The 27,339-nt window shown below is 43.8% G+C and overlaps 1 protein-coding gene across 1 annotated transcript in view; it reads left to right on the top strand.

Moving 5' to 3' along the window:
• Positions 1-5,446: 5,446 nt before the first annotated feature.
• Positions 5,447-27,339, top strand: part of LOC143639719 (G-protein coupled receptor 143-like) — a 37,186-nt gene continuing 15,293 nt past the window's right edge. Inside the window, exons 1-6 of the mRNA XM_077107766.1 lie at positions 5,447-5,755; positions 10,454-10,563; positions 11,317-11,411; positions 20,993-21,085; positions 24,158-24,267; positions 26,302-26,410. Coding sequence (XP_076963881.1) covers positions 5,506-5,755; positions 10,454-10,563; positions 11,317-11,411; positions 20,993-21,085; positions 24,158-24,267; positions 26,302-26,410 — 767 coding nt within the window. The 5' untranslated portion in view covers positions 5,447-5,505. The remainder of the gene's footprint in view (positions 5,756-10,453; positions 10,564-11,316; positions 11,412-20,992; positions 21,086-24,157; positions 24,268-26,301; positions 26,411-27,339) is intronic.

A 27,339-nucleotide genomic window follows, 5' to 3' on the forward strand; every position in this document is an offset into this window, starting at 1 on the left:
TTTGTTGCTAGCAATGATTTTGTTCTTTACATGTTCTTCTTTATTAAGGTCTGATAATGTTCCCTATTTATTGGACATAGGTTGTCTCTTTATGTTTACTCAATTTGCATATAGTACCTTGGTAAATTTATCTTCAACTGAATAGAAAAGCAAGGACGCTGTTGAGTCTGCAATAGATCTGAGAGGGGGCTGTGGCTGGTACTTCCAGGAGAGGAAGGTCAGCCTGACCAATATAGTGAGACCCCCATCTCAAAGAGGGGGTCTTCAGAGAAAGAGAAAATAAATAGTGAGGGTGCAGAGAAACGGGACCTTGAGTGTCCTGTTGATGTGACTATAGATTGATAGAGCTATCATGGAGAAAGAGTATGGAAATCCCTAGAGATATTAAGAAGAGAGCTACCGTGTGACTCAGCAATCATCTTCTGGATATATACCTGAAGGAGGTAAAATCACTTCCTTTATATCTACCTACTGGTTTATCTATAGTGTGAAATAGTATTCAGCCTTTAAAAAGAAGATCCTGGACAGGGGATATAGCTCAATTGATAGAGTGCTTGCCTCACATGCACAAGGCCCCGGAGTTCAATTCCCAGCACCACACACACACACACACACACACACACACACACACACAATAAATAAAGAAGATCCTGCCATTCACAGCATCAATGAACTGGGAGGATATTATGTTAAGTGAAATAAGCCAGACACAGAAAGAAAATGACCATATGATCTCACAGATAAGTGAAATTTAAAATAAAGGAAAAAGCTCAAGCACACAGAGCAGAGAATGAAAGAGTGTCGCCCTGTTCAGGGAGGGTTACTGCAGGAAGTGGACGACATATCTAAGAAGACAAAAGAGCAGACTGAAGAATGAACAAGTTCAGAGATCTGACATCCAACATGATGTCTAAAGTTAATAAAATTGTGTCAGAGATCTTTGTTAAAGAATGGGTTTTAGCTGGGCATGGTGGTGCACTCCTGTAATCCCAGAGGATTGGGAGGCTGAGACAGGAGGATGGCAAGTTCAAGACCAGCTTCAGCAACTTAACAAGATCCTGTCTCAAAATAAAAAGCTGGAGATGTGGCTCAGTGGTTAAGCTCCTCTAGGTTTAATCCCCAGTAAATAAATAAAATTTTACTGGAATACAGCTCTCCCCACACACTAGTATTCTTTACATAGGATTAGGTATCAGTAAGACCCACCTGAAAGGTTCATTCTTCATATTAAATGAGATGATGAATATAAAATTCAGAGCACACTCTGCCCACACTCCATACATTATTTATTTAAGTCTAATTTATAATTTAAATTCACATTACTGCAGACAGTCTCCTCACCATCCATCTGCCCCATCTCCTTCCACCCCTGGATTCTACAGGATATCCGAGTTTATCGTGAACACAATCCTTCTAGCTGAGACTGAGGCTGGCAGGGTCTCTCTGTGAAAAATAAGTTGCCTGGGAGAAAAACCCACTGAAACTTTTCTAGCAGTTAGTGCATCCGATCTAGTGGGGCTGGCAGGCTAATTGCAGGTTGTGGATAGAATGGAAAGAGAAGATGACAGCATTTCCAGGGGATAAATGTCCTGGGAAGTCCAGACCATGAAAAAAGAGAGTGAATTCAGGCGCTAAATCAGAAGAAAGACCAAAAACAATGGAGTAAAGATGCAAAAAGGAATGTACATCCGAGTACTCAAAAGTTCTGTTTATTACTACACCAATTTCTCTAAATCCATGTTTAGCAGTATCATCTTTGTATATCTCACTTTTCTACACTGCTTTCAGATGTTCTGCCTCCCAAGTGTGTGCATGCACATAGTATACATGTATTTGGTTTATCTCATGTAGGTTTTCTCACTTGTAGTTGTACTGTTCCATGAAAAACTTCTGTCATCTGTTTTATTTTTTATACTAATTTCAAGTTCTCCACTTTGGTAATAGAATTTTTTAAATTACTTTATGTATTTTTAAATTTCCTGGTGCCAGGGATGGAACCCAGGCCTTGCATGGGCTAGTAGTGTTACACTCCTAGCCCAACTGGCTTTTATAATCAGGGCTTCTGCCTCTTTGTTAAGAGGCCCGTCTTTGCAGTCATCTGTACCACCTGGGCCTAGGAATATACAATTACAAGAATTTCCTCCCCAAGAAAGTTTTGACCAAGGACCTTTGTGCCCTTGAACCCTTGCACCAGTTGGCAGGAGCTCTTTGTGGAGTGCCTCTCCCCAGGTTTGCACATGGGAAGCAGAGAGCCAGGCAATGTGCAGGAGGGACACAAAACAAATTGAAGTGCATGCACAGGTTTGCATGGCTGGGCCACACAAAGCCCATGCAGCCACTCCTTTCTCACTTTGACCTTGGAAAACACACACACTAACCACCAGAAGCAACCTCTGTTTACCAGGAGAGAAGGAAAGAGGAGTTCAACTGTGCAAATTAGATATAAGGATTTTATGCTTCTCCAGCTCAACGTCTGGGGAGTCTTTCTAGGGTGCTTTCTACTGTTTGTATGACTAAGTTTGTGGTTCAGAAGAGCTCCTAAGGTTTTGGAAAACGTCAGTCTGCTCTGACTTCTGGCAGGGCAGCTGCTCGAACACACTGCGTTTATAGACGTGCCAGGTCTCGATTCTTTTGAAGTGGTGGCGTTTGCAGCCCATTGTTAAATGAGGCTCTGCTTCCCGTCTGGCAGAGCAAGCCTCCTGTCTGTCTTCCTTGGGGACCCAACAGGAAACGCAGGCCTGTGGTCCCCAGAGGAAGCAGGCCCAGGATCTGAGCTCCAATTGTACAAAGCAGATGAGCCATTGAAATGGGAGGGAAAAGAAGTGTTCTCCTCTAAATGAAGAGCCCCTGCAAACAAAAAGGACACCTCCGCATTGGTTGATTGAAAAGAATTGAAACAGGGTGCCATCTTGCAGGCCTGTTATTATTTCAGTTACTTGGAAGTCTGAGGCAAGGGGTTCATAAACTTGAGGCCAGCCTGAGCAACTTAGTAAGACCCTGTCTCAAAATAAAATAAACACACAGGGCGGGGGGAGATGGCTGTTTTGGTCAGCTCTTTTTGCTGCTGAAAGACCTGACCAGAACAACTGTAGAAAAGGTTTATTTAGGGGCTCACAGTTTCAGAGGTCTCAGTCCATAAGTGGCTGGCTCCATTCCTTGGGGGTCAAGGTGAGGCAGGACATCATGGTGGAAGATTGTGGCAAAGGGATGATGCTCATATGATGATCAGAAAGCAGAGAGAAACTCCACTCTCCAGATACAAACTATGTACACTGTAGCCCTGCCCCCAGTGAACCACTTCCTCCAGCCACACCCCACCTGCCTCTAGTCACCACGCAGTTAATCCCATCAGGGAATAATTCACGGACTAGGTTAAAGATATAACCCAATAATTTCTCCTCCAAACCTTCTTGCACTGTCTGCACATGAGCTTTTGGGGGACACTACATCTAAACCATACAGTGGCTAAGTGGTATATGACAGAGCTGGTGTCTTTTTCTTTCTTTCTTACAATCTTTCCTTTTCTTTTTCTGTGCTTGAATGGAACACCCAGGGCCTCACACTTGCTAGGCAAGTGTTTTACTGCCTTTTTTTTTCTCCTTAATAAAAGCCACAATCTAGAGGAGAGTCTTATATACACCCTTAAATAATTTAACAGGAAAACAACTTTATTCTGTTTGCTATCATTAGTATGCTATATTTTTTTTTAAAGAGAGAGAGAGAGAGAGAGAGAGAGAATTTTTTAATATTTATTTTTTAGGTTTTTTTTTTTTCGGCAGACACAACATCTTTGTTTGTATGTGGTGCTGAGGATCGAACCCGGGGCGCATGCATGCCAGGCGAGTGCGCTACCGCTTGAGCCACATCCCCAGCCCAGTATGCTATAATTTAAAAAAAAAATTTTTTGGTTGTTGATAGACTAAAATTTATTTATTTATTTTTAAATCTTTATTTAAAAGATTTTTTAAAAAATCTTTATTTCTTAGTTGTAGTTGGACACAATACCTTTATTTTATTCATATATTTTTATGTGGTGCTGAGGATCTAACCCAGGGTCTCACATGTACAAGAGGAGCACTCTACTGCTGAGCCAACAACCTCAGTCCCAAAATTTTATTTATTTATATGCAGTGCTGAGAATCGAACCCAGTGCCTCGCACACGCCAGGCAAGTGAGCTACTGCTGAGCCCCAGCCCCAGCCCCATAGTATGCTATAATTTTAAAAACTAGTTTTCCTCTTATTTTTTATTCAAAATTATTTTAACTGGCACATAAAATATAAACATTGTACATATTAATGGGATATCATGTAATGTTTTTTTTTTTTTAAAAATATTTTTATTAGTTATTAATGGACCTTTATTTATTTGTTTGTATGTGGTTCTGAGAATGTCGCACCCAGAGTCTCACACATGCTAGGCAAGTGCTCTACCACTGAGCCACAGCCCCAGCCCCTCATGTAATGTTTTGATACATGTATATGCATTGCATTAATGTTTAAACCCAGTTAACCATGTCTATCGCCTGAAATATTTATCATTTCTTTATAGTGCAAACTTTCAAAATCCTTTCTTCTTGCTTTTGAAATGTACAAGTCATCACTCTACTGTGCAACGGTATATCAGAATTTCTTGCTCCTATCTTCAATATAATTCAGGATCATTGGTCAGTCTCTCCTCATCTGACCCTTACTATCCCTGGCCTCTGGTAATCACCATTCTGCTGTTTCTTAAAGAATCATCTTAATGAAATTCACCCCCACCCCCACCCCCGGCCCCCAACACACACAATGGGAACCCAGCCCAGTGGCACTCTATCACTGAACTGCATCCCCAGCTCTTTTTTATTTTGACAAGGTTTTGTTTAGTTGCTGAGGCTAGGCTCAAACGTGATCCTCCTGCCTCAGCCTCCCAAGTAGCTGGAATTACAGGAGTGCCACTCTGGGTTTGGCTTTCTGAATTTTAAATGAAAATCCTACCTCCGTGGGGTTGTTCCAATTGGGGAGTGACTGCACAAAAGACTGTTTTAACCACATCGTTACTTGAGAGAGATGCTTTTATAGACATGAGCCACAGTTGATGCATACATGCGTGGGGCCTCAAAGGCATCCATATCAGAATCTCAGAGTCTAAACAGTGACTGTTCCGAGGCACAGTTTTCTAGCAACACCAGCTAAGACGCCAGGGTAGATTTGAGGCTGTAAATTCTGGAGAATTAAACCACGGGGAAGGGCTGGGGAAGGGGAAAAGCTGACGTCCCCTACCTCTGGTTCTTCTCCCCTGCCCCTCCTCCTGCAGATCAAGCCTCACCCTCGTGAGGCCTCGTGGCCTTTGCAGAAGGCGCACAGCCCCCACCAACCCTGGCGCCTTTTCTGCAAGCACCGGGGGGTTAGGTGGGGGAGAGGCCCAGGGCACATGATGTCCCCCTCCCTCAGCCCGCCGGGCACATGACCTAGGCCGGCCAGCGGGGTCCTGGCAGACCCGAGTCGCATCCCGGAGCTGGCCCATGGCCTCCCCGCGCTTGGGGACCTTCTGTTGTCCCACTCGGGACGCTGCTACGCAACTCGTGCTGAGCTTCCAGCCGCGGGCGTTCCATGCGCTGTGCCTGGGCAGCGGCGCGCTCCGTCTGGTGCTCGGCCTCCTGCAGATGCTGCCCCGGCGCCGACCCGCGGGTCCCGGGGCCCCTTCCACCTCCCCGCCTGCCTCGGCCCGCATCCTGAGGGCCGCTGCTGCTTGCGACGTCCTCGGCTGCCTTGGTAAGGGCGCGGCCCACCGCTGGGACACACTTAGTGCTGGGTGGAGGGAGCGCGGTGGCCCCGCGACGGAGATCTGCTCGGTGCCCAGCCGGTGCCAGGGCTCGCGCGTCTGAGCGCTCTAGCACCAAGCCAGGAGCTGAAGGCCTTTTCATTCCAGGACGACTAGGGGATTCTGCAAAGCAAGAGGGAAAAGTTCAGGTCTAAGGATCATTGCTTGTATTTTAAAAAGCGTTCATTGTGTTTGTTACTGCGAACTTACTAGAAAAACCTCGGTCAGTGTTGTTAAGGAAAGTCTAGAAAATAAGACTGGTGCATCCAACAGAGACCACCAGTTAACATGTGTGGGCGTGGGCACCTTGCTATTTTGTACCTACTTTGTACCATATCTTCTTTTGTGCGTTATTTATTTTTTTACCTGAACCCTTCCTTTTGCAGTGCTGGGATGAACCAAGAGCCTCAGGCAGGCCCTACCACTGTGCAACACCCTTGGGCTGCCCCAGGTTTGATTTTTACCCAGGTGTGCCAAGTGTAGGCTGCAAAGCAAATCCCTTCTGCTGAGCGTTTTCTGTAACTCTTCTTCCCCCGCCAAGGAACAGTTTTACATTTTAAAATGATTTTTTTTAAATCAAAGCAGATTTGCTGACATGTGAATGTATATGAATTTAAATGTTAGTGTCCATAAATAAAGTTTTACAGAACACGGCTAGGCCCTGCATTTGTACCTCATCTAGGACCAGATCTGCTCTACCAGAACATGGTGGAATATTGTGCAGAGAAAGTATCACCACAAAGCCAAAGATGCTTACTATCAGCCCTCAAAGAAACAATTTTGCCAAATTCTGCTTTAAACATGACACATTTTATAGAATCTGCTTTAAACTATAGCATGACGCATTTTATAGAACTCTAAAGTTGAGTTTTGCCATTTTGTTTAACTTTTTGTTGGAAAGTTCCCAACATACATCAATGTAGATATGACATATAAACAACCATCATGGATCCTCACATACTCTCCACCAGCTCCCTGTACTTGCCCTTCTCCCTCCTTACTGGCTTAATTTGAAGCACATTTCAGACTTCATGTCATTTCATCCATTCAGATCTGAGTATAGAGCATAAAACATAAGAACTCTATTTATTTGTTTATTTTTGTGGTCCTGGGGATTAAACTCAGGGACTTACACATGCTAAGCAAATGCCTTATTCCTGAGCTACATCCCCAGCCTTTTCCTCTCTACCTTTAAAAACTTTTTTCAAGAAATACAAAGCAATTCTACTGGCAATTCCTTTATGGTCTTATTTAGTAACTTTTTCTTAGTTTTCACTTAAAAAGCTTCTCCCTCTCTCTCTCTCTCTCTCTCTCTCTCTCTCTCTCTCTCTCTCTCTCTCATTTGATTCACAAAAAGATCCTTTATTTCTGGGAGGTAATTTTGGGTCCCAGCATTCCTAGCATCATCTTCTCTTTTATCCACTGTCAAGGGAGGGCTACCAAAGTGTGGGTTTCAGCACAGCCCTGATTAGATGAGAAGCAGCAAGAGTAAAATGCTACTAGGGCTGGGCATGGTGACCCATGCCTATAATCCCAGCAACTGGGGAGGCTGAAGCTGAATAACCACAACTTTGAGGCCAGCCTGAGCAATTAGTGAGAACTTGTCTCAAAATCAAAAGGACTGGAGTGTAGCTCAGTGCTAGGTTGCCCCTAAATTTAATCTTCAATCCTTAGTACCACCAAAAAACAAAACTAAATGCTGATGGGGTTTTTAAAACAGGTTGCTGGTATAGTAGTACATGCCTGGGAGACTGAGGCAGGAGACTTGGAAATTTAAGGCCAGCCTGAACAATTTAGCAAGGTCTGTCTCATACAAATAAACAAAATCCAACCCTTTTTAAAAATGTTATTTGATACAGAGTCTCGCTAAGCTGCCCAGGCTGGCCTCAAATTTGTGATCCTCCTGCCTCAAACCCCTAAGTCACTGAGATTATTGGTGTGTACTACTGGGCTCAGCTAATCATAAAAATTTTAAGCATATTTAACCCTGGTATTATTATCAATTTAAAATCATTAAAAGCAATTTCTTAATGTTGCCAGTGTTTGTTCAGTTGTCCCATAAATGTTATTTTATAGTGGGTTTGTTCAAGTAAACACTCAAATTCTGCCCACACTTTGTAATTACTTGATGGTGTTGACCTTGTTGGAACTTTTTTTTTTTGTAATGTTTATCTTGAGGCAAAGCCTATGAAGCCTGTATTAACTGCCTTGTGTACCCTACTTTGAGCTGGTACCTGGACACAGGTGTTGTGTATCCCAGGACCCATTTCTGTTCTGTCCTTTTGCCCAGAGTGACAAAAACATGATTGAAGACCCTCCAGTCCTTGACTTTAAATAAATACTATGTAACCTCAAGTCATTTTCTCAGACTTGAAGAATAAGGCAGGAAAGGAATTTTTTCCTTTGTATTAGGGATAAAATCATTTTGGTGCAGGATTATTCAATGAAACATTGGTTTTCTTCCTGATTCCACTAAGTCATTTTTTAGGAAGAGATCTTAATAGTAGTTTATTTCTGTTACTTGAATATCTGAAAATAAAGGTATAACCAAATATATTTTCAGAGTTGGTGGAAGAACACCGTGTCCTTTAAAGAGGGAGGTGGAAGATGTTGTAGGAAAATGAGCAGAAGTTAGGAGAAGGCCAGGTGACTGTGCTCCCTCTGAAAATGAGTAATACGAATGCCTACCTCATAGGGCTTACACTGAGCTCAAAGCACTAAATTATAAAGCACCATACAGAAAAGGTGTTTTTTTTGTTTGTTTGTTTGGTTTCTGTTGTTGTTAGCAGTGGCTTGATAGTGGGAAGGTGTATGTTAAGCTTTCTAGTGTTCATAGATCTCCTTTAATAGCATAATAAATAGCACATGTATGCTCTGTTGTGTTACAAGTACCTATGTATTCAGTGGTGTACTAGTAGGCTTTTCATTGCTATGACCAAAAGACCTGACAAGAACAGCTTAAGAGGAGGAAAAGTTTATTTTGGGGCTCATGGTTTCAGAGGTCTTAGTCCATAGATGGCTGACCCCATTCTTTGGGGCCTGGGGTGAGACATCAGGAGGTGAGACATCATCATGGCAGAAGAGTATGGCAGAGGAAGGCTGCTCAGGACTTGGCACCAGGAAGGAGAAAGAGATAGACTTCCTTCATCACAGACAAAATAGAAACCCCAAAGGCACACCCCAGTGATCCACCTCCTCCAGCCACACCCTACCTGCCTACAGTCACCACCCAGGTAATCCGTATCAGGGGATTGATGCCCTGATTAGGTTAAGGCTCTTATAACCTAATCATTTCACCTTTACACTTTCTTATACTCTCTCACACATGAGTTTTGTGGGATACTTCATACCTAAATCATAACAGGATACATTTAAACAAAGGGCATTGCATTACTTTGCAAAGAACTGTAATGTATACCATAAATGTGTGTGTGTGTGTGTGTGTGTGTGTGTTTGTGTGTGCTAATTGAAGAATGTTAAATATTTGAGCCTACTAGCAAGGAAAACTCACAGATAATAAATGTGCAAAGCAAAGTACTGAGATCTAATTTTTGAAAATTTTATATGTATTTTTCAAAAAAATGAAGAAACTATACATTTAAGCTTCAGAATTGTGCTTTGTAAATAATTCTCTATGTAAAGAATAATTGACGTGAACATTAAAAATATAGCTAAGAAATACAGATTGCTATTTACATAAACACTTTGTAATCCAAGTCAACAAGCAAACAAAAAATTGGGGGACAAGTTTGTGGCTGATGTTGCTTTCAATTGAAATGGAAATGCCTGGGATCATTTTGCCAATATAAGATGGGTTTTCTGGGGGCTGGGGTTGTGGCTCAGTGGTAGAGCATTTGCCTAGCATGCAAGAGGCATTGGGTTCGATCCTCAGCACCATATAAATGTAAAATAAAGATATTGTGTCCACCTAAAACTAAAAAATAAGCATTTAAAAAAAAGATGGGTTTTCTGAATAACAGTTCTTCTTCCTTCCCCCTCCCATTCCTCCTCCTCCTCCTCCTCTTTTTCTATTAGGGATAACATCAATCCTTAGTACCACCAAAAAACAAAACTAAATGCTGACTGGGGTTTTTAAAACAGGTTGCTGGTATAGTGGTACATGCCTGGGAGATTGAGACAGGAGACTTGGAAATTTAAGGCCAGCCTGAACAATTTAGCAAGGTCTGTCTCATACAAATAAACAAAATCCAGCCCTTTTTTAAAAATGTTATTTGATACAGAGTCTCCTTCTCCTCCCTTTTTTCTGAACACATGAGCGTGTTTTTCCCTCTCTCCCTCCATCCTTCCTTCTTTTCTCTCCCTTTCCTCCTTCTTTCCTTTCTTTCTCCTCCTTCTCTCCTTCCCTTCCTCCTTCCTGCTCGCTCTCTTCCTGTTTCTCTCATATGTATTACTAGCTATCATTTTTACAAAGTAACAAGTCAGCTTCAGATGTGAATTAGAGTCAGATGCCTTAGAGTCTATCTACTTCTCTCTTTTTTTAATATTTATTTTTTAGTTGTAGTTGGACACTAGACCTTTATTTTATTTGTTTATTTTTATGTGGTGCTGAGGATTGAACTCAGGGCCTTGCACGAGCTAGGCGAGCGCTCTACCGCTAAGCCACAGCCCCTTATCTACTTCTCTATTAGGGATCATCCTTCGGTCAGCAGTGTGGCTGGGATTCCCAGATTTCGTTGAAAACATCTCTCATGGGAATGGAACAGACATTTGGCCTGCTGCTTTCTGTGTTGGGAGCGCGGTAAGTGCCCCCTCTCTGCATGCTCTCCTCCCCACCTCTGTGCCTGTTGCGCTGTGGTCCCCAAAGTGAGCAGCAGCAACCTCTGGGAGCCTGTGAGGAATGCAGATTCTCAGGCTGTGTACCAATCTACAGATGAGGAAGCCTGGGGTGGGGCCTGGCCAGCGCTGTATTGTCACAAACTCTCCAGGGCTTATATCCATAAATCATTAAATAAATAAGTAGGACACACACACACACACACACACACACACACACACACACAAAACACACTATGCTCGGTGCACCTCATTTTATTGGTGCAAATTGTGCAAATGTAGATGTTGAATCACTGGGTCTGGAGCAGAATTCCCAGTTCCTTTTTTTCTCTTCTTCCCTGCCCTCCAGGGCTTCCTAACTGCAGCTCTGTGACGCCTCCTCTCAGCCCACAGCAGGGAGGCACAGACCTCCCTGCTGCAGTTAATACCTCCAGCCTCTTCCTAGCCCCTTCTCCTCCAAGGGACTTTCCAAGTGCCACGTGCCCACAAAGAGCTTCTACTTCAAAGCCCCCATTGATCTTTCCTGCCTACAAGCATACCAAATGCGAGGTGGGGTGGGGCTCCTTAGTCAGATCCTGCTAAGCAGAGGACAGATGCACAAGTCCTTCTTGGGCCACAGCCCACCCCTGTCCTAGAGACTGTCTATCTCATTTCACGGAGGGACTGGAGGCCTCGTGTGTTTCCAGAATCTTTGATGCTGGGTTCTTGCTGTTTACAGATGTGGATCCAGCTGTTGTACAGTGCCTGTTTCTGGTGGCTCTTCTGCTACGCGGTTGACGCCTATCTTGTGATAAGGAGATCGGCAGGACTGAGGTATTCACTGGGCACAGAGGTCTGCCTGGTTGTGTTTTATGAGCAATATTAGGAGATGCCATTGAGTATTCAAAGGTGGGTTGCAGAGTGGCCAGACACTATCTGTCAGTCTGGCATCTGGCTCCCCCACCCAGAAACATCTATGGTGGCTCATTCTCAGGCCAGAAGCCAATTCAAAATATTGAAGTTTTCAGGGCTGGGAACATGGCTTAATGGTAGAGCGCTTGCCTAACATGTACTCATGGTTCAGTCCCCAGCAATGCAAAAAACAAACAAAAAACCACCTAAAATGCTGAGGTTTTTAAAATCTTGAGAATAAGTAACTCAAGAAATTAAGTATTTGAGGGATAGGGGAGGGGTGCTTGATGGTAGATCACACTCTTGTGCAAGGCCCTGGGTTCAATCCCCAGCACCAAAAGAAAAGAAAAACAAAAAAGAAATTAAATATTTGGAACTGGACATGTTAAAAATGAAAAGAAAGAAAAAACTGGTGTGAATATAAACAAGTTGTCTGTGGGGAGGTACTGGATATTGAACCAGGGGATTTCTACTGAGCTATACCCTCAGCCTATTTATTTTGAGATAGGGTCTTGCTAAGTTTCTTAAAATTCCCAGGCTAGCCTTGAATTTGCCTTCCTCCTGTCTTCCCAAGAGGCAGGGATTACAGGTATGTGTCTCTGTGCCCTGCTGAATTTAGACAAATTTTTAAAATTTTCCTTTAATTTTTTGTTTTGGTACTGGGAATTAAACCCAGGAGTGCTTTACCACTGAACTATATCCCCAGCCATTTTTATATTTTGAGATAGGGTCTTGCTGAGTTATTTAGGACCTCATTAAGTTGCTTAGGGCCTAAATTACTGAAGCTGGCCTTGAACTTGTGATCTTCCTGCTTCAGCCTCCCGAGTTGCTGGGATTACAGGAGTGTGCCACTGTGCCCAGGTATGACCGTTTTTCACTGTACATCAAAGACTGTATGAAGAACTACTTCTGTATATATTGACATCTTATATTAAAAGTGGAACAGATGAGGGCTGGGGCTGGAGGTGTTTGTCTGGCAAGGACTCACACAGAGGTTGGTGCCTTGGGCATAGGTAGGTTTGAGCTCCTGCTCAGGCACTCACTGTGTAACTGGTACCCGCTGCATAAGATCACTGGAAAGAATAACATCAATCAAACATATAAATGGATTAGAATAGTGCCTGGCACATGGTGGGAGCTCAGTGGATCTGAGCTGTTACTGTCATTGGGATGTTGACCATACAGCAACACCCAGAACCTTCTCTTAGTCAAGAGAAGTTGGACGTGGCCAAGCAGGGCAAGTGTACAGGAGACATTTATTCCCTCCCCCACAGAGTTCCTGGTCTGTTTCAATCAGAAAGTCCTTGCTTGCTTTTGCTTTTTGTCTTTTTTAAAAATGGGTTTATAAAGTTACATATTTTTAAAAATATTTTTTAATTGTCAATGGACCTTTATTTGTTTATTTATTTATATGCGGTGCTGAGAATAGAACCCAGTGCCTCACACATGCTAGGCAAGTGCTCTGCCACTGAGCTACAACCCCAGCCCCTAAAGCCACACATTTAACAGTAAAATCAAGTGGTTTTCAGTATGTCGATAGATTTTTTTTTTTTTTTTTTTTTTTTAGTAATACTGGGGATTGAACCCAGGGGTGCTCTACCACTTAGCTGTATACCTTCAACCCTATTTTATTATTTTGAGACAGGGTCTCACCAAGTTGCCCAGGCTGGTCTTGAACTTGTGATTCTCCTGCCTCAGCCTCCAGAATAGCTGGGATCACAGTTGTGTACCATCCACTTTACAACTTTGTAATCATCTTGCCCAATCCCTGTACCAGTTATTAGTCATTCCCCATTCTCTCCTCACCTTCTTCCACCCTGGCAACCAAAATTTTTAGACTCTATGGATATGCCATTGTAGATCATCTGGCCATTGCAGATCAATGAAATAATGCAATATAGGACATTTCCTATATGATCTCTTAAGTTCAGCATAACATATTGAAGGTTTATCCATGTTGTAGTATGTATTAGTACTTCATTCCTGTTGTGGTCTGAGTGCTTATGTCCTCCCCATCCACAAGTTTTATTTTGAAATTCTCACCCCTAGCTAATGGTGTTAGGAAGTAGGGCCTTGGGAGGCAATGAGGTCATGAAGGTGGAGGCTCATGAATGGATTGAGTGTCCTTATAAGAGACACCCTTCCCCAGCCGAGAGCTTCCAGCCTCTTCCACCATATGAGGACCCAGTGAGAAGGTGTCAGCTCTGAACCAGGAAGCAGCCCTCAGTAGACCCTGCATCTGCCACACCTAGACCTTGGGCTGCAGTCTCCAGAGCTATGAGCATTCAATGTCTGTTTTTTATAAGCCACCCAGCCTCTGGTATTCTATCATGACATCCAGAAAAGACTAAGATAATTCCTTTTCATAACTGAATAATATTACAGTGTGTGTATATACTACATTTTGTTGATCCATTTAGCATGTTTTCAGTGCTGGGTATTGACCCCAACAAACTAAGTGTATCAATGAACATAAGGGGCCTGTTTTCTCCTGAGCCAGCTTTAAAAGACCTCCCTGGGAGTTTCACACAATGCCACTTGCATAGTATTAGCCAGAACTTAGTTTCTTGGTTGTGCTTAGTTGCTAGAGGACATAGGAAATGGTCTGTTAGCCTACTATGCTGCTCTTCTAACTTCTGGGTTATGTTATAAGGAAAAGAGGGAGAATGGGTACCTATAGGCAATTAGCAGCAGGAGAAGGCCTAATCCCTAAAGTTGGTGCAATTGCTGTGTACCTGTCTGAGAGCCTCTCTTGTCAGTTTTGGGGAGTCAGAGCTATGACACAACTGAAGGTCTCACTGACAGCCAGTAACAGAGATCCGAGGAGCCTGGGAGTTCTGGAAGGAAGCCGGGTGAAGAACATGCCCTCCACTATCACTAGAGGGTGCATTACTTCACCCCACCCATGGTAGGGCAGGTGGGGGTCACAGGACTGGATTAAAAGGAACAGTGTGAGAACTGTCTGGACTCTCAGGGCAGGCAATCTGGAAGCCCTCCTTGGCACAGGCCTGTGTTTGGAAATTCATCTTGGAACTCAGTGTTCAAGAAGGCAGGACTCTGGATGCTGGTTAGGCTTCCAAGGACCCGTCCTTACGCAGAAGGTGAACATCCCAGAACATGAAACACCATGCCTTCCAAGGGCAAGAGCAAGGGCAGGTTTCCAGTCCTCAGATGACTGATGGTTGGGAGTGAAATGAACTCCCTAATCAGACAGGAGCAGGGCACACAACAGATAAGTAAGAGGTGCTCCGTAGCTGTGAGCACAAAGCCTCACCTGATGCCTGGTGGGAGATGTCCCAGGGCTGAGGGTTTGGGTTCCAAGGCTTCGGTAGCTCCATTTTAAGAGCCAGCTTGTTTTCCAGGGCAGCAGGTAGAGTTGGTCCTGAAGATGGCTATTAGGAGACTGCAGCTGGTTGGGCAGGGGGTGTCCTGCTGAATTCCAGGGCAGGGGCCAAACTTTGCAGGTATGGCCCTTTGCCTTGGAGATCCTGTCTTACGTAGCTGTTTTCTTTGGCTGAGGATTTCTTTTAATTTTTTAATCCTCAGAAACATCATTAAGACAGATTTCAAGTCAAAATTTAAGTGGTTAATTCTGGCTGCAGGTGTGAAACATACCAGTTTTAAATAATAACAGTGTGGTACTTGCGATCTTAGAAATGGCCATGAACTGAAGTCTCTACTTGCTTTAAGAAAATAAAAGAGTGATATGAAATAATGGCCAAGGAGGATTTACACTCGCCTGGACTTGGAACAATTCAGTGGTCGGATAAAAGAGCAAGGGTCTTCAGCTGTGACCTGGCTACTCCTGGGCTCCCCTGGGTTGGGCACTCACCCTCTGGGGTGGGTGTCAGTGGCATCAGCCATTAATGTGGGAGCCACCAGCTCCTGCTGGCCCAGACCTGACTGCTGTCTTGCAGGATGGGCAAGAGTCATTAACCAGTCTTCCATGTCCTCTGACCTTGAACTTCCTTAGTCTGACCAGAGACCCACTCCCCACTCCCCACTCTGAAGATGCCATCAGCACTGTCCAGCCAAGAAGAGGGTCTGGAATGAAGAAATTCTGCACTCCACTAATCCAGTCCTTGCAGAGAGCTGCTGTCTCTGTGGGCTCGCTGAATCTCCCCGTGAGCCAGAGTCAAAACCTGCACTGCTGAGATACACCCCCACATGCTCCCAGTGAGGCCAGGGGAGGGCGGCTGCAGGAACTGGTTACGATGTGGGAGGCAAACTATGAAGGAGTCATTTCCTTATGGCCTCCCAGACAGCTGGCTACAAAATGTTTTCTCTCTTCCCAGAGTTCATTCCCTTTGTGAGCCGCCTCTCTTTCTCTCCCTCCTCATCCTCTTTGGAGAAGGGCATCATTTCCCATTCTGATCTCTGAGCACCACTCCTTTCGTCTACACAGCTGATCTTTAGAGTGAAAATTCCACTGAAATGGGGGATGCTATTTACCAGGCACCCAATAGAGTTAAGAGGGACTGCCAGTGTACCCGACTAATGGGGCCCTGCCCTCCCCATCCCCTCAGAGAGAAGACACAAACTGAAGCCTACCCCACAGCATCTGGACGGCCACAGCCTCAAATCCTCTAGGGGAACAGGGTGGGGTGTGTTGAAGTACAAAGATGAATGATAGAGATTGTCCAAGAATGCTAACCATGCAGGGAATGGGGAGTGCAGAGGTGGAACAAGAAAGGGAGCCTCATGCTCGTGGAATATCTAATACCACCAATTGCTGGACACATACCCTTCCTGGTCTGGACTGAGCATCAGCCTGTCTCCTTGGATATTAGGAATTCCTTCAAGAAGGATGGGAAGAGAAGGTCCTTGTTTATCCAATGAGGCATTGGTCTCACAGTGGAGATAAGGGGGCCAACCCAGCTGAGCAGGAGCCAAGGCATTCATGTCCATCATCTGGGGAACCACAGATTCAGGTCAGGATTGCTCCAAATCCAGTTGGGCTCACTCACAGGTCTGAGATTCAGTAAAGAGAAACCAGACACAACCAAGAATAGTCCCTTGACCTCACTTTCTATCATCTCCCCCAGAAACTTTGGAGTCACAGGGATTGGATAATTTTTTCCCAAAACTACCCTCCATTCTTTACTGAGTCTTGTTTTGTTTTCCATGTTCAACTTTTTTTTTTTTTGGCAATGCTGGGAATGAAACTCTGTCTCATGCCTGCTACCACTGAGCAACATCCTGCCTCTAAGATTCCACTTTTTAAGTTTTATCTTGTTGCAATACATCTATTTTTAGAAAAAATGAAAAGAATCTTCTGGTGGATTCTTATCATACTTAGAATAAAATTGACACAGTTCTGTGGACACCCTCTGTCCATTCTCTCATTCACTGTCTCTGTTCCAGTGACACTGACCTCCCAGCTTCCTTAGGCTGTGGCTACTTCTGCCATCTTCAAAGCCAGTAATGGTGAATAAGACTCTAAACTCCCATCCCTCTAGTTCTTTGCAGCTGGTAAAGATTATCTGCCTTTTTTTCTTCCTATGATCCTGGGGATGGAACCCAGGGCCTCACACATGCTAGCAAGTACTCTACTGCTGAGCTGCACCCCTAGCCCGAGATTCTCTGCCTTTCTGGATTCATGTGGTTATTTATCCGGGACGCCTATATCTAGGATAATCTTCCCATCTCAAAAATCCTTCATTTAATCACATCTGCAAAGTGTCTTGCCATATATAGCAACACCATCATAGATGCTGAAGATTAGGATAGAGATATTTTTGAGGACTCCTGCCCCAGCTAACATAAGTGTTGGCACCTTAACTTATAAACATAGTTTTGTCTCTTGGGTCCAACCTTCATTTTATGTAAACTCTTCTGCATCCCAGCCTCTGTGCCTAGCTTCCCTGTCAGGGCTGTGGAGAAACTTTGTTTCATTCTTAGCCCTTTCTGTGCCTCTCTAGACTCTCAGGGAGCACTTAGCCAGTGAATGTTGAGTGAGACATCATCTTGATGAAACTCCAAGATACTATATATTTTTTAAAATATTTTTTAGTTGTAGATGGACAAAATACCTTTATTTATTTTTATGTGGTGCTGAGGATCAAACCCAGTGCCTCTCACATGCTAGGCGAGCACTCTACACTGAGACACAAGCCCAATCTCCATGATACTCTTTTAATTGACATGTAATTGTCATACCAAAACAATCATCCTTTAAAAATGTGCAGGTCAGTGGCTTTTCTTTTTCTTTTTTTCTTTTGTAGCTGCAGATAGACAGAATGCCTTTATTTTATTTTTTTTTAATGTGGTGCTGAGGATCGAACCCAGGGCCTCATGCATGCAAGGCAAGCACTCTGCCACTGAGCTACAGCCCCAGCCCCTAGGTCAGTGGCTTTTAGACATTCACAAAATAATACATCAATCAGTACAACTACTAATTCCAGAACATTTCTACCACCACCATAAGAAACTCTGTACCCATTATCCATCATTCCCCACATAAAGGGAATCAGGCACTGTGTGGCCTTTTTGTGTCTGGCTTATTTCACTTGATACAATGTCTGCAAAGTTCATGAATATTGTAGCAGATATCAGCACCTCATTCCTTTTAAGTGGACCTTCCCTTTGCACATACCTGATATCCATCATACAGCTTAAGAGTATACGAAGCTTATGCTATTACTGGCCATTCCTGTTTTCTAAAGAATATTGCATTGCAGAAGACTGAGGCAGGAGGATTTTAAGTTCAAGGCTAGCCTGAACAACTTAGGAAGACCCTGTCTCAAAATAAACAATAAAAGGGACTGGGGTGTTGTTCAGTGGTTAAGTACCCCCGGGTTTAATCCCCAGTACAAAAAAAAAAAAAAAAGTTGCAGTCAAATGAAGATTCAAGAGTGGCTGTGTTTCTTGAGTTTCACTGTTAATAGGATGCTGGTCAATTTCTGGGGTCTCCTTACTGCTCTTAAACTTACTGTGCCCCTTACAGTGCCTCAAGACAGGTGGGCATGCAGGCCAAGGTCAGTCTGATGGGAAAAGTGGGTGGAGGACCAGGGATGGCCAGCCTGCCTTGGGCAATAGTGTAAGTGGCAGGGAACACCATGGCCTGAGGTCCACCTGGCCTTTACCACAGTGGCAAGGGCAGGCCACAGAGAGCTATATTGTTCACATGACTGAGAAAAGCAACCCAAGGCTCTGAGCAGTGAGTTTTGCTAAGGAAATGCTATTAGTAGTCACCTGGATGTTTGGATTCAGGGATGGGACAACCTCAGGGGACCTGTACAACCTTAGGTCTCTCCCTGGAGTTGGGGTACAGGGTGAGTAAGAGGGGAGGTTGTTGGGGATGGAGGATCAGGAGGACAAGGCTTGTGTACCATGCCCCTGAGATGGTGGATGTTATAGCTTGGATCTTAATTGTCACTCAAAGGCCCAGGTGTCCCAAGGCTTGGCCCACTGCTTGGCGCTATTGGGAGGTGGTGGAAATTTAAGAGGTGGGGCCTACTGGCAGATCTTTAGATCATTGGGATCATGCCCTTGAAGGAGACTGTGGGATCCTATCACCTTCCTCTTTCTCACTTTTGCTTCTTGACCAAGAAATAAGTGGCTTTACTCTACTCTGCTCCTACCATGGTATCCTCAAAGCAACAAGCACAACCAACCACAGGCTGAAAACTCTAAAACTGTGAGCCAAAATAAAACCTCTCTCTAATTTCTTTGGTCCAATACTGGGCATTGAACCCAGAGGTCCTCTACCACTGAGCCACATTCCTAGGCCTTTTTATTATTTTTACTTTTGAGACAGGGTTTGGCTAAGTCACCCAGGCTGGCCTCAAAATTGATGTATTCCTGCCTCCACCTCTTCAGTACCTAGGATTAAAGGCATAAGCCACCATGCCATGCAATCTTTCTTTATAAATTCATTATCTCAGATATTTGTTATAGTAATTGAAGGTTGGGCAATATAATGTCTCAGTCTATCTTGGCTGCTATAACAAAATGCTATAAATTGAGTGACTTATAAACAGTAGAGATGCATTTCTTAAGCCAGGTATGGTGGCACAGATCTATAACTCCAAGTGACTCAGGAGACTGAGGCAGGAGAATCATAAGTTTGAAGCCAACTTTGGCAACTTAATAAGTCCCTGTCTCAAAAATAAAAAGGTCTGTGGATGTAGCTCAGAGATAGAGTGCCCCTGGGTTCAATCTCCAGTATTCCTACATACACACACAGAATATTTCTTATAGTCCTGGAGGCTGGAAGTCCAAGGTATGGCAGATTCAGTGTTTGGTACGTGTTCTTCCTGGTTCATAGATGGCCACTTCTCACTGTCCTCACGTGGTGGAGGGGGCAGGGAGCTCCTGGGCCTCCTTCATAAAAGGCATAATCCTATTTATAAAGTCTCTACTCTTGTGACTTCATTAGTTCTCCAAAGATTCCACTTTATAATGCTACACCTTTGGGGTTAGGATTTCAACATAGGAATTTTGTGGGGATCCAAGTATTCAGACCAGAGCTGATGAGAACTGAACAGTACTGTCCCTGGAGGGTACTATAGATGGAATGAACCTATTCTATGATTTTATGGAGAGTGGGGCCAACTTAGTCAAGTCTCAAAAATATCAGCCATTCCCATGAGAACAGCAGCAACCAAACTTGAAGCCAGGCAAGGTGATGTACATCTGTAGTCCCAGCTACTCTGAGTCTGAGGCAGGAGAACTGTTTGAGCCCCAGAGTTTGGGGCCAGCCAGAGCAAATGGTGAGATCCTATTTTAAAAAAAAGTGGAAAATAAAAACTGTTGGCAAAGATGTGGAGACTCTGGTTTCTGATAAAATTAAGCAGAGAGAGGCTGGGTATATAGCTCAATGGTAGAGCACGTAGCTGGCATGTGCAAGCCCTGGGATCCATCCCATGCACTGGGAAAGAAAGAAAGGAAAAAAAAAAAAGAAAAACATAAACACAAAAATACCACATAATTCAGCAATTCCACTTCTAGGTATACAACCCCAGAGAATTGAAAATAGGAACTCAAATAGTTTTATGTGCATGTTCAGAGTAGCAGTATTCAATCAGAACGTCCACTGATGGATGAATGGATAAATAAAATGTGGTCTATTCATATTATTCAGTCATAAAAAGAAATGAAGCTGTGACATGTCTACAACAGCCGGATTCATAAAAGCAAAGCAGATCGGTGACTGTCAGGGACTGTGGGCTGCAGGGAATGGGGAGTGACTGCTAATGGGAACGAGGTTCCCTTCTGGGGAGGATAAAATGTTCTAGAACAATTGAACCACATTGTGAATTTCCTAAATGTCCCTGGGTTGGTCTCTCTAAATAGTTGATGTTATATTATGTCAATTTCACCTCAACTGAAAAATAAGCACACACATTGGTGCCCTTGGCAGCACTATACCTCTGTGGAGGGTGGTTTTGCTCCTACCTTTCCTGGTTCAGAAGCTGGCCTGGTGGCTAGTCTGGTAGTTTCTTTGCCAGGCCCCTTTGTCCTCCTCTGAGCAGTGCCATCCTGTTCTGCTTCTCTCCTAGCACCATCGTGCTGTACCACATCATGGCCTGGGGCCTGGCCCTCCTGCTCTGTGCAGAGGGAGCTGTCATGCTGTACTACCCCTCTGTGTCCAGGTAAGCCTCAGTGGCCCAGTTCTTATCGAAAATGAATGGGTCTGACTCATACAGTGGGTGCCTTGGCGCTCAGCCCATCCTCTTGACCCAGGAAGGCCACACTTCACAGACCCATCTAGCTGAGAGACGGTGTGCTCACTGCATCCTTGCTCCCCAGATCTTTTCCTTGGGTCTGTCTTTCTCATTTGGGTGGGTGGGTGCCTGAGCATACAGCGTGCATGCGCAGATTATACCCCCTCCTCGTAACTAGAAAGATGCAGGGAAAGCCCCTTCCATCTTGCCATAGCTTCCTCACACCTTTTCTTTAATACTGAAAGATCAGGCGAGTTTAACATTCTGAGGATGAGTTAGAAGTGATGTGGCCGAGGCAAGGGAAGCTTCTGGAAGCTGGCTCTATGCCTCTCCCATCCTATGCTCTTGGCTACCCTGAACACAGATGCAGAGGAATCTGGTTCTGGAATTGTCTCAGGCATTTCCTCATTTAAAATCCCATCAGTGCCATCATTTGAAAGATCTCAAAGCCCAACCAAGGATGTAGGCTTTCACTTCCACTGGAAAACAGGTGGACAGTGTCTTTTTGTGATTTTAGGGTTCTGTAGGTCACAAACAGATCATCATTTTGCCTTTAGGACAAATCTGGCCCTTGACCTGTTTTCATTTTATTATATTTTAATTTTGGGTACTGGGGATTGAATCCAATAGTGCATTGTCCCTGGAACTACCTTCCCAGCCCTTTTTATTTCTTTATTTTTGAGACAGACTCTCATTAAGTTGAGGAGGCTGGCCTCAAATTTGCCATCCTCCTGTCTCAGCCTCCTGGTTCACTGGGATTATAGGTTTGTGCAATCACGTCTGGCTGGTTATTTTAAATGAAATTTTATTGGGACACAGCCACACCCATTTATTTATGTTCCAACTGTGACTGCTTTTGTGATATAATCAGAATTGAGTAGTTGCAAGAGACCATGGTGTGCCCTATGAAACTGAAGAAAAAGAAATATTTTTTTTTTTCCTGTGGTACTGGGGATTGATTCCATGGGGACTCTACCACTGAGCTACATTTCCAGCCCTTTTTTGAGTCAGGGTCTTGCCAAGTTGCTGAGTATGGCCTCAAACTTGCTAGCCTCAGCCTCCAAGTAGCTGGGATTATAGGCATGTGCCACCCCACCTGGCTTTATTATCTCTCTTTATATAAAAAATTTGTTGACTCATGGTGTTGGTCATTCCTCCCCAGTTTTTTGACTTCTCACAGCTACTCAGACATCTCAAATTGGTGTTGCCTTGTCAACTGTGGATATTGACAGAGAGCTAGCTAGCTCTCTCCTGCTTCCTGACTCCCCTAGAGTCTGTCCAGAATGTGTGGAAGCCTGGTATGGTCACTTTTCACGGGGAACTTCAAAAGGACAGACACAGTGTCACAGCTGTTCTAACAGAAGGATCTTAATAGGAAAGGGAGTTTCTTTTACTTGCCCTCACATGTGGGACCCTGGTGACTTCTAGAAAAATTGCCTTGGAGCCTGAGGGCACCATTGCTGCAGGACTGGCTCACAGGGAGCCCTGAGGTGCTCCTATGGGCTCCAGGAGGCCCCCTGATCTAAGTGTCTTAATCTGTAATTGGCTATCTCTCTTCTTTTTTAGGGGGCTGCGGGGAGTACCCGGGATAGAACCCAGGAATGCTTTACCACTGAGCTATACCCCCAGTCTCTTTTCATTTTTTAAATTTTGAGGCAAGATCTTGCTATGTTGCTGAGGCTAGCCTTGAACTTGCAATCCTCCTGCCTCAGCCTCCCAAGTGGCTGGGATCACAGGTGTGTGACACCTTAATCATCATTAAGAGATCATCATCTCTTAATCTTCACATCCTGCAGTGCAGACCTCTTGGCATTCTTGTAGCCACATCCTCACTCTCTCATTGGCCATCTGATTTCCATCTTTGCAGTGGAATCTGCCACTCCCACTCCTCCCCTGCTTCCCATACTTCCCTAGAGTCTGTCCAGACCATGTGGAGCCTGGTAAGATGTTTGACCACCACACAAATATTAATGTTAAGTATTAAGAGCATTTTCATTTTTATGATGGTAACTTCCATGGCCACAGGGACACTTCTGCCTCTCTCTGATTGGGCCTCAGGCATCCTCTGTCCCCTTTCTTCATTTATCATTTCCTCTGTGCCATTTTTCTCTCATTGACTTTCTGTGTATCTTAGCTGATGGTCCCTGTTGGTAACATATCAATGGCTTTCACCACCTCCTCTTACCCCCGTGTCCTATGGTGACTCATGATGCCTATGGTTCATCAGTAGAAATCCTAGTCCTTTTCCATGAAAAGAACCACTGAAGAGTTGGTTGTTACTTGTTATGTGAGAAGGAATTTCCTTTGACATATGAAGGTCATACATTTGAATAGATCAAGGACAAGGACTGGATTTTTTTTCATATTATTGGCTGAGGTTATGTAGTAAGTACTCAAAACCTAACTAGCTAATTAGTGCTTTTGTCTCTAAATTGTGTGTGTTTCCCTTTGAAGAGACCTAGTGCAAAGAATCATCTACCATCCCAGATTTCTTTTCCTTTCTTACCTCTTCCAGTAGGGTTTTTTGTTTGTTTGTTTTTGTACTGTGTATCCAACCCAAGGGCACTTAACCACATCCCCACCCCTTTTTATTTTTTTTTTTGTTTTGAGACAGGGTCTCCATAAGTTGCTTAGGTTCTCACAAAGTTGCTGAGGCCAGCCTTAAGCTTGCAATCCCCCAGCCCCAGCCTCTTGAGTTGCTGGGATTACAGGCATGCGTCACCATGCCTGGGCCAGTAGTGATCTTTAAAAGCTGCCCCCATTGGAAAGCTTCAGAGGCTCTCCTATTTATAGGACAGAAACATGAACAATCTCCAGAGTCTCCTGAAATTTATTGCTTCTTCTTGGACATGAGAAATGAGTCTGATTTCTTTTAGAGTCTGGGCAGATTTATGCATTTCTTTTTTTGTTCTTATCCTCTTATCTCAGCCTGCAGATAAGTGGGCATATTTCAGCCAAAGCTTTTCTTTCAAGAAGAATGATTTGCTGTTCCTCCCTCAGGTGTGAGAGAGGCCTTGACCATGCCATCCCACACTATATCACCACGTACCTGCCACTACTGCTAGTTCTGGTAGCTAACCCTGTCTTGTTCCAAAAGACAGTGACAGCAGGTAAGTAGCAGGGAAGTTCTCTGGGTGCAAGGCCATGGGGTATAGCTGCATCTCTTGGGCTGAGATGATAACATGTTGTCCTTCTGGAATGATCCAGGACAATGGACCTCACTCATCATCCTCCAGAGACATAAGCAGAATCAGTTGGAGACAGTGAACAGGTTTAGTAAGTAAAACTGAGCAGAAAGCATACTTAGTTGAGCACTACATGTTTGCCAGTGTTTGTTAGCTTAAGGCCAGGACTAGCTGATTTTTCGCTTTTGTGTGAAGCTTATCCTGGGTCTGCCCTTGGCACGCGTGTAGGCTCTGAAGGTGGCCTTGGAAAACTGCAGAGATGAGGCAGGAGCAGGAGAGTGAAGCGGATCCGGGAAGGGATGAGGTATGGACAGAGAGGTCTAGACACTCCCATAATGCACTTGGCCTAGTTCAGACACTCCCATAATGCACTTGGCCTAGTCCAGACACTCCCATAATGCACTTGGCCTAGTCCAGACACTCCCATAATGCACTTGGCCTAGTCCAGACACTCCCATAATGCACTTGGCCTAGTCCAGACACTCCCATAATGCACTTGGCCTAGTCCAGACACTCCCATAATGCACTTGGCCTAGTCCAGACACTCCCATAATGCACTTGGCCTATGCCAGTTCTCAGACCCGCAGGAAACAGGAAGTGGAGCACAGGAAATGAGTCATTTGGGATGGTAAAAACTAGATAAGCGGAGCCTAGCGAGTCAGCAGAGAGACTCTGGGCCAGGACTGGGAACCTGCGTTCCGGCCCTGTTGTCTCCTCAAGAAAGCGTGACCTGGAGAGAGTTCCCACCTACTCAGGCTGCCTTGGATCTCTCAAGGGCAGAGTTGGAGTGAGGAAGTCCACCTTAACGAAAGGGGGAAGCTCCTGATTATAGCACTTTTTAATAACGTCTTTTAGTTATTCTGTGGAAGAGTCTTTTCCTATGGGCATTTAAATATAGTGCATTAAATAAGAGAATTTATTTTTTCAAAATTGTATAATGACATGCTTATATGGAACACAAAAAAAATGACTTAAAAAACATTGAAAAGAAATACACTGTGGGGGTTACAGGTGGAAGCCCAGAAGTAGAGTGCTTACCTAGGATGCATGAGACCCTGGGTTCACTTATCAGTCCTGCAAAACAAGAACAAAAACGAAATATATGGCAGTGGTAGCAGTGGTTGTCTTTGTGGGAGGGACCACTGACCATTCTTTTTTTTTTTTCAGTGGTGCTACGGACTGAACCCAGGGCCTAGCACATGCTAGGCAAGTATTCTACCCCTAAGCTAAACCTTCAGCCATTAATTAAAAAAATACACACACACACACACACACACACACACACACACACTTTGCACTAGGGATTGAATCCAGAAGCATTTAGTCACTGAACCACATCTCCAGTCCTTTTTATTTTTATATTTTTTTTGAGGCAGACTCTTACTAAATTGCTTAGTGCCTCAGTAAGTTGCTGAGCCTAGCCTCACACTTGCAATCCTCGTGCCTCAGCCTCTTGAGTCTCTGGGATTTCAGGGTGTGCCTCTGCACCCAGCTCTATTTAATTATTCTCCAAACTTTTTTGTAGGTATTCTAACCTGTTTCTAAGAAGAAATGTTAAATTTTCAACATTTTAAAATAATAAGTGCCTTATTTTATAAAAAAGAAAAAAAATACCTGAACTAGTGAAATCCAATAAAATTGGAAGTTTAGTTCCTAATGTATCAGTGTTATTTTCTTAGTTGTGACAAGTATCCTGTGTTGTGTTTGATGTTAACATCAGAGGAAGCTGACTAAAGGGAATGGGCATACAGTGAATCTCAAGTTATTTGAAATTCATATTCCTTGGATCTTATAAGGATTTCACATGGGAAGCTGGGAGGGTGACGTCAATAACTTGCTTCGCTTTAGATCTTCTGGCCTTGCTTATGGGCTCACACCTGCTTTGATGCCCTTCTCTGTTATGAAATAAATATGAATGATGAACACAGTAAGTATGTCATTCCCCTGTGCTCTTCACAGTGGCCTCTTTACTGAAAGGAAGACAGGGCATTTACACAGAGAACGAGAGGCGAATGGGAGCTGTGATCAAGATCCGGTTTTTCAAAATAATGCTGGTTTTAATCGCTTGGTAACTATTATTATTATTTTTTTTAATTGCCAGTGGGATGGGATTTACAAACCATTTGCCATTTTTCTCTTCCATGTGTGACCTGTGAGTTCTTAAGGGAAGCATCTGGAAGGGACATCTCTGAGCAAGTCTGGAATTCTGAATTTGTGGCAAAAACTGAAAATATTTACTTGATTTAGGCATAAAGCCCCAAGAATAAGAGGTTCCGAGTTTAATTTTGAAACAACTATGCGTAACCCCTTGCTGGGATTCTGGGATTAACCAAAATGAGGGAGGTGGTCATGTTTGTTTGTTTGTTTGTGGTGCTAGGGATTTAACCCTGGGCCATGTGCGTGTGAGGCAAGCATTCTACCAACTGAGCTGTATCTCCAGCCCCATGCTTTTTAATTGCACCCATTGGCCTTGTTTTTGACACCAGAATTCCTGTGTGCGATAGAGGGGTGATGACACATCTCCAGTGTAAAGATTCAGCTCAGTCAAAGCTGGATAGAAAGGCTTAGCAAATTTCTTTTGCTGAGAGTCTCCATGTCTGGTATCCTACCCAAATGTTTCAGACGGATGCTTTGAAAATAGACTTATAACCAATGCAAAAAAAAAAAAAAAAAAAATGGAGCCTTGCATGCACAAGGCTCTGGGTTCAATCCCCAGCACCACAAAAAAAAAAAAAAAAAAAAAAAAAAAAAAAAAAATTGGAATGGTAACACCCTGTAATGTGGTGAATAAATACTTTCTCAGTCAGAGCAAGCCTTGTGGTGTTAATAATCTACCTGATATGAAAGGATTTGTTTGGACATGCTCCTAGGAGAGGCAGAAATTACCTCCCAGTAAAAAATACACTTAGATCACTGTTTCAGACTTCACTGACCCCCAAGAGTAACATTTAAAAATTTCAGTGTGAAATGTCAAAGTAAATTCTTCATCTTAAAACC

Source organism: Callospermophilus lateralis, chromosome Y, assembly GCF_048772815.1.
Source record: "Callospermophilus lateralis isolate mCalLat2 chromosome Y, mCalLat2.hap1, whole genome shotgun sequence".
Lineage (NCBI taxonomy): Eukaryota > Metazoa > Chordata > Mammalia > Rodentia > Sciuridae > Callospermophilus > Callospermophilus lateralis.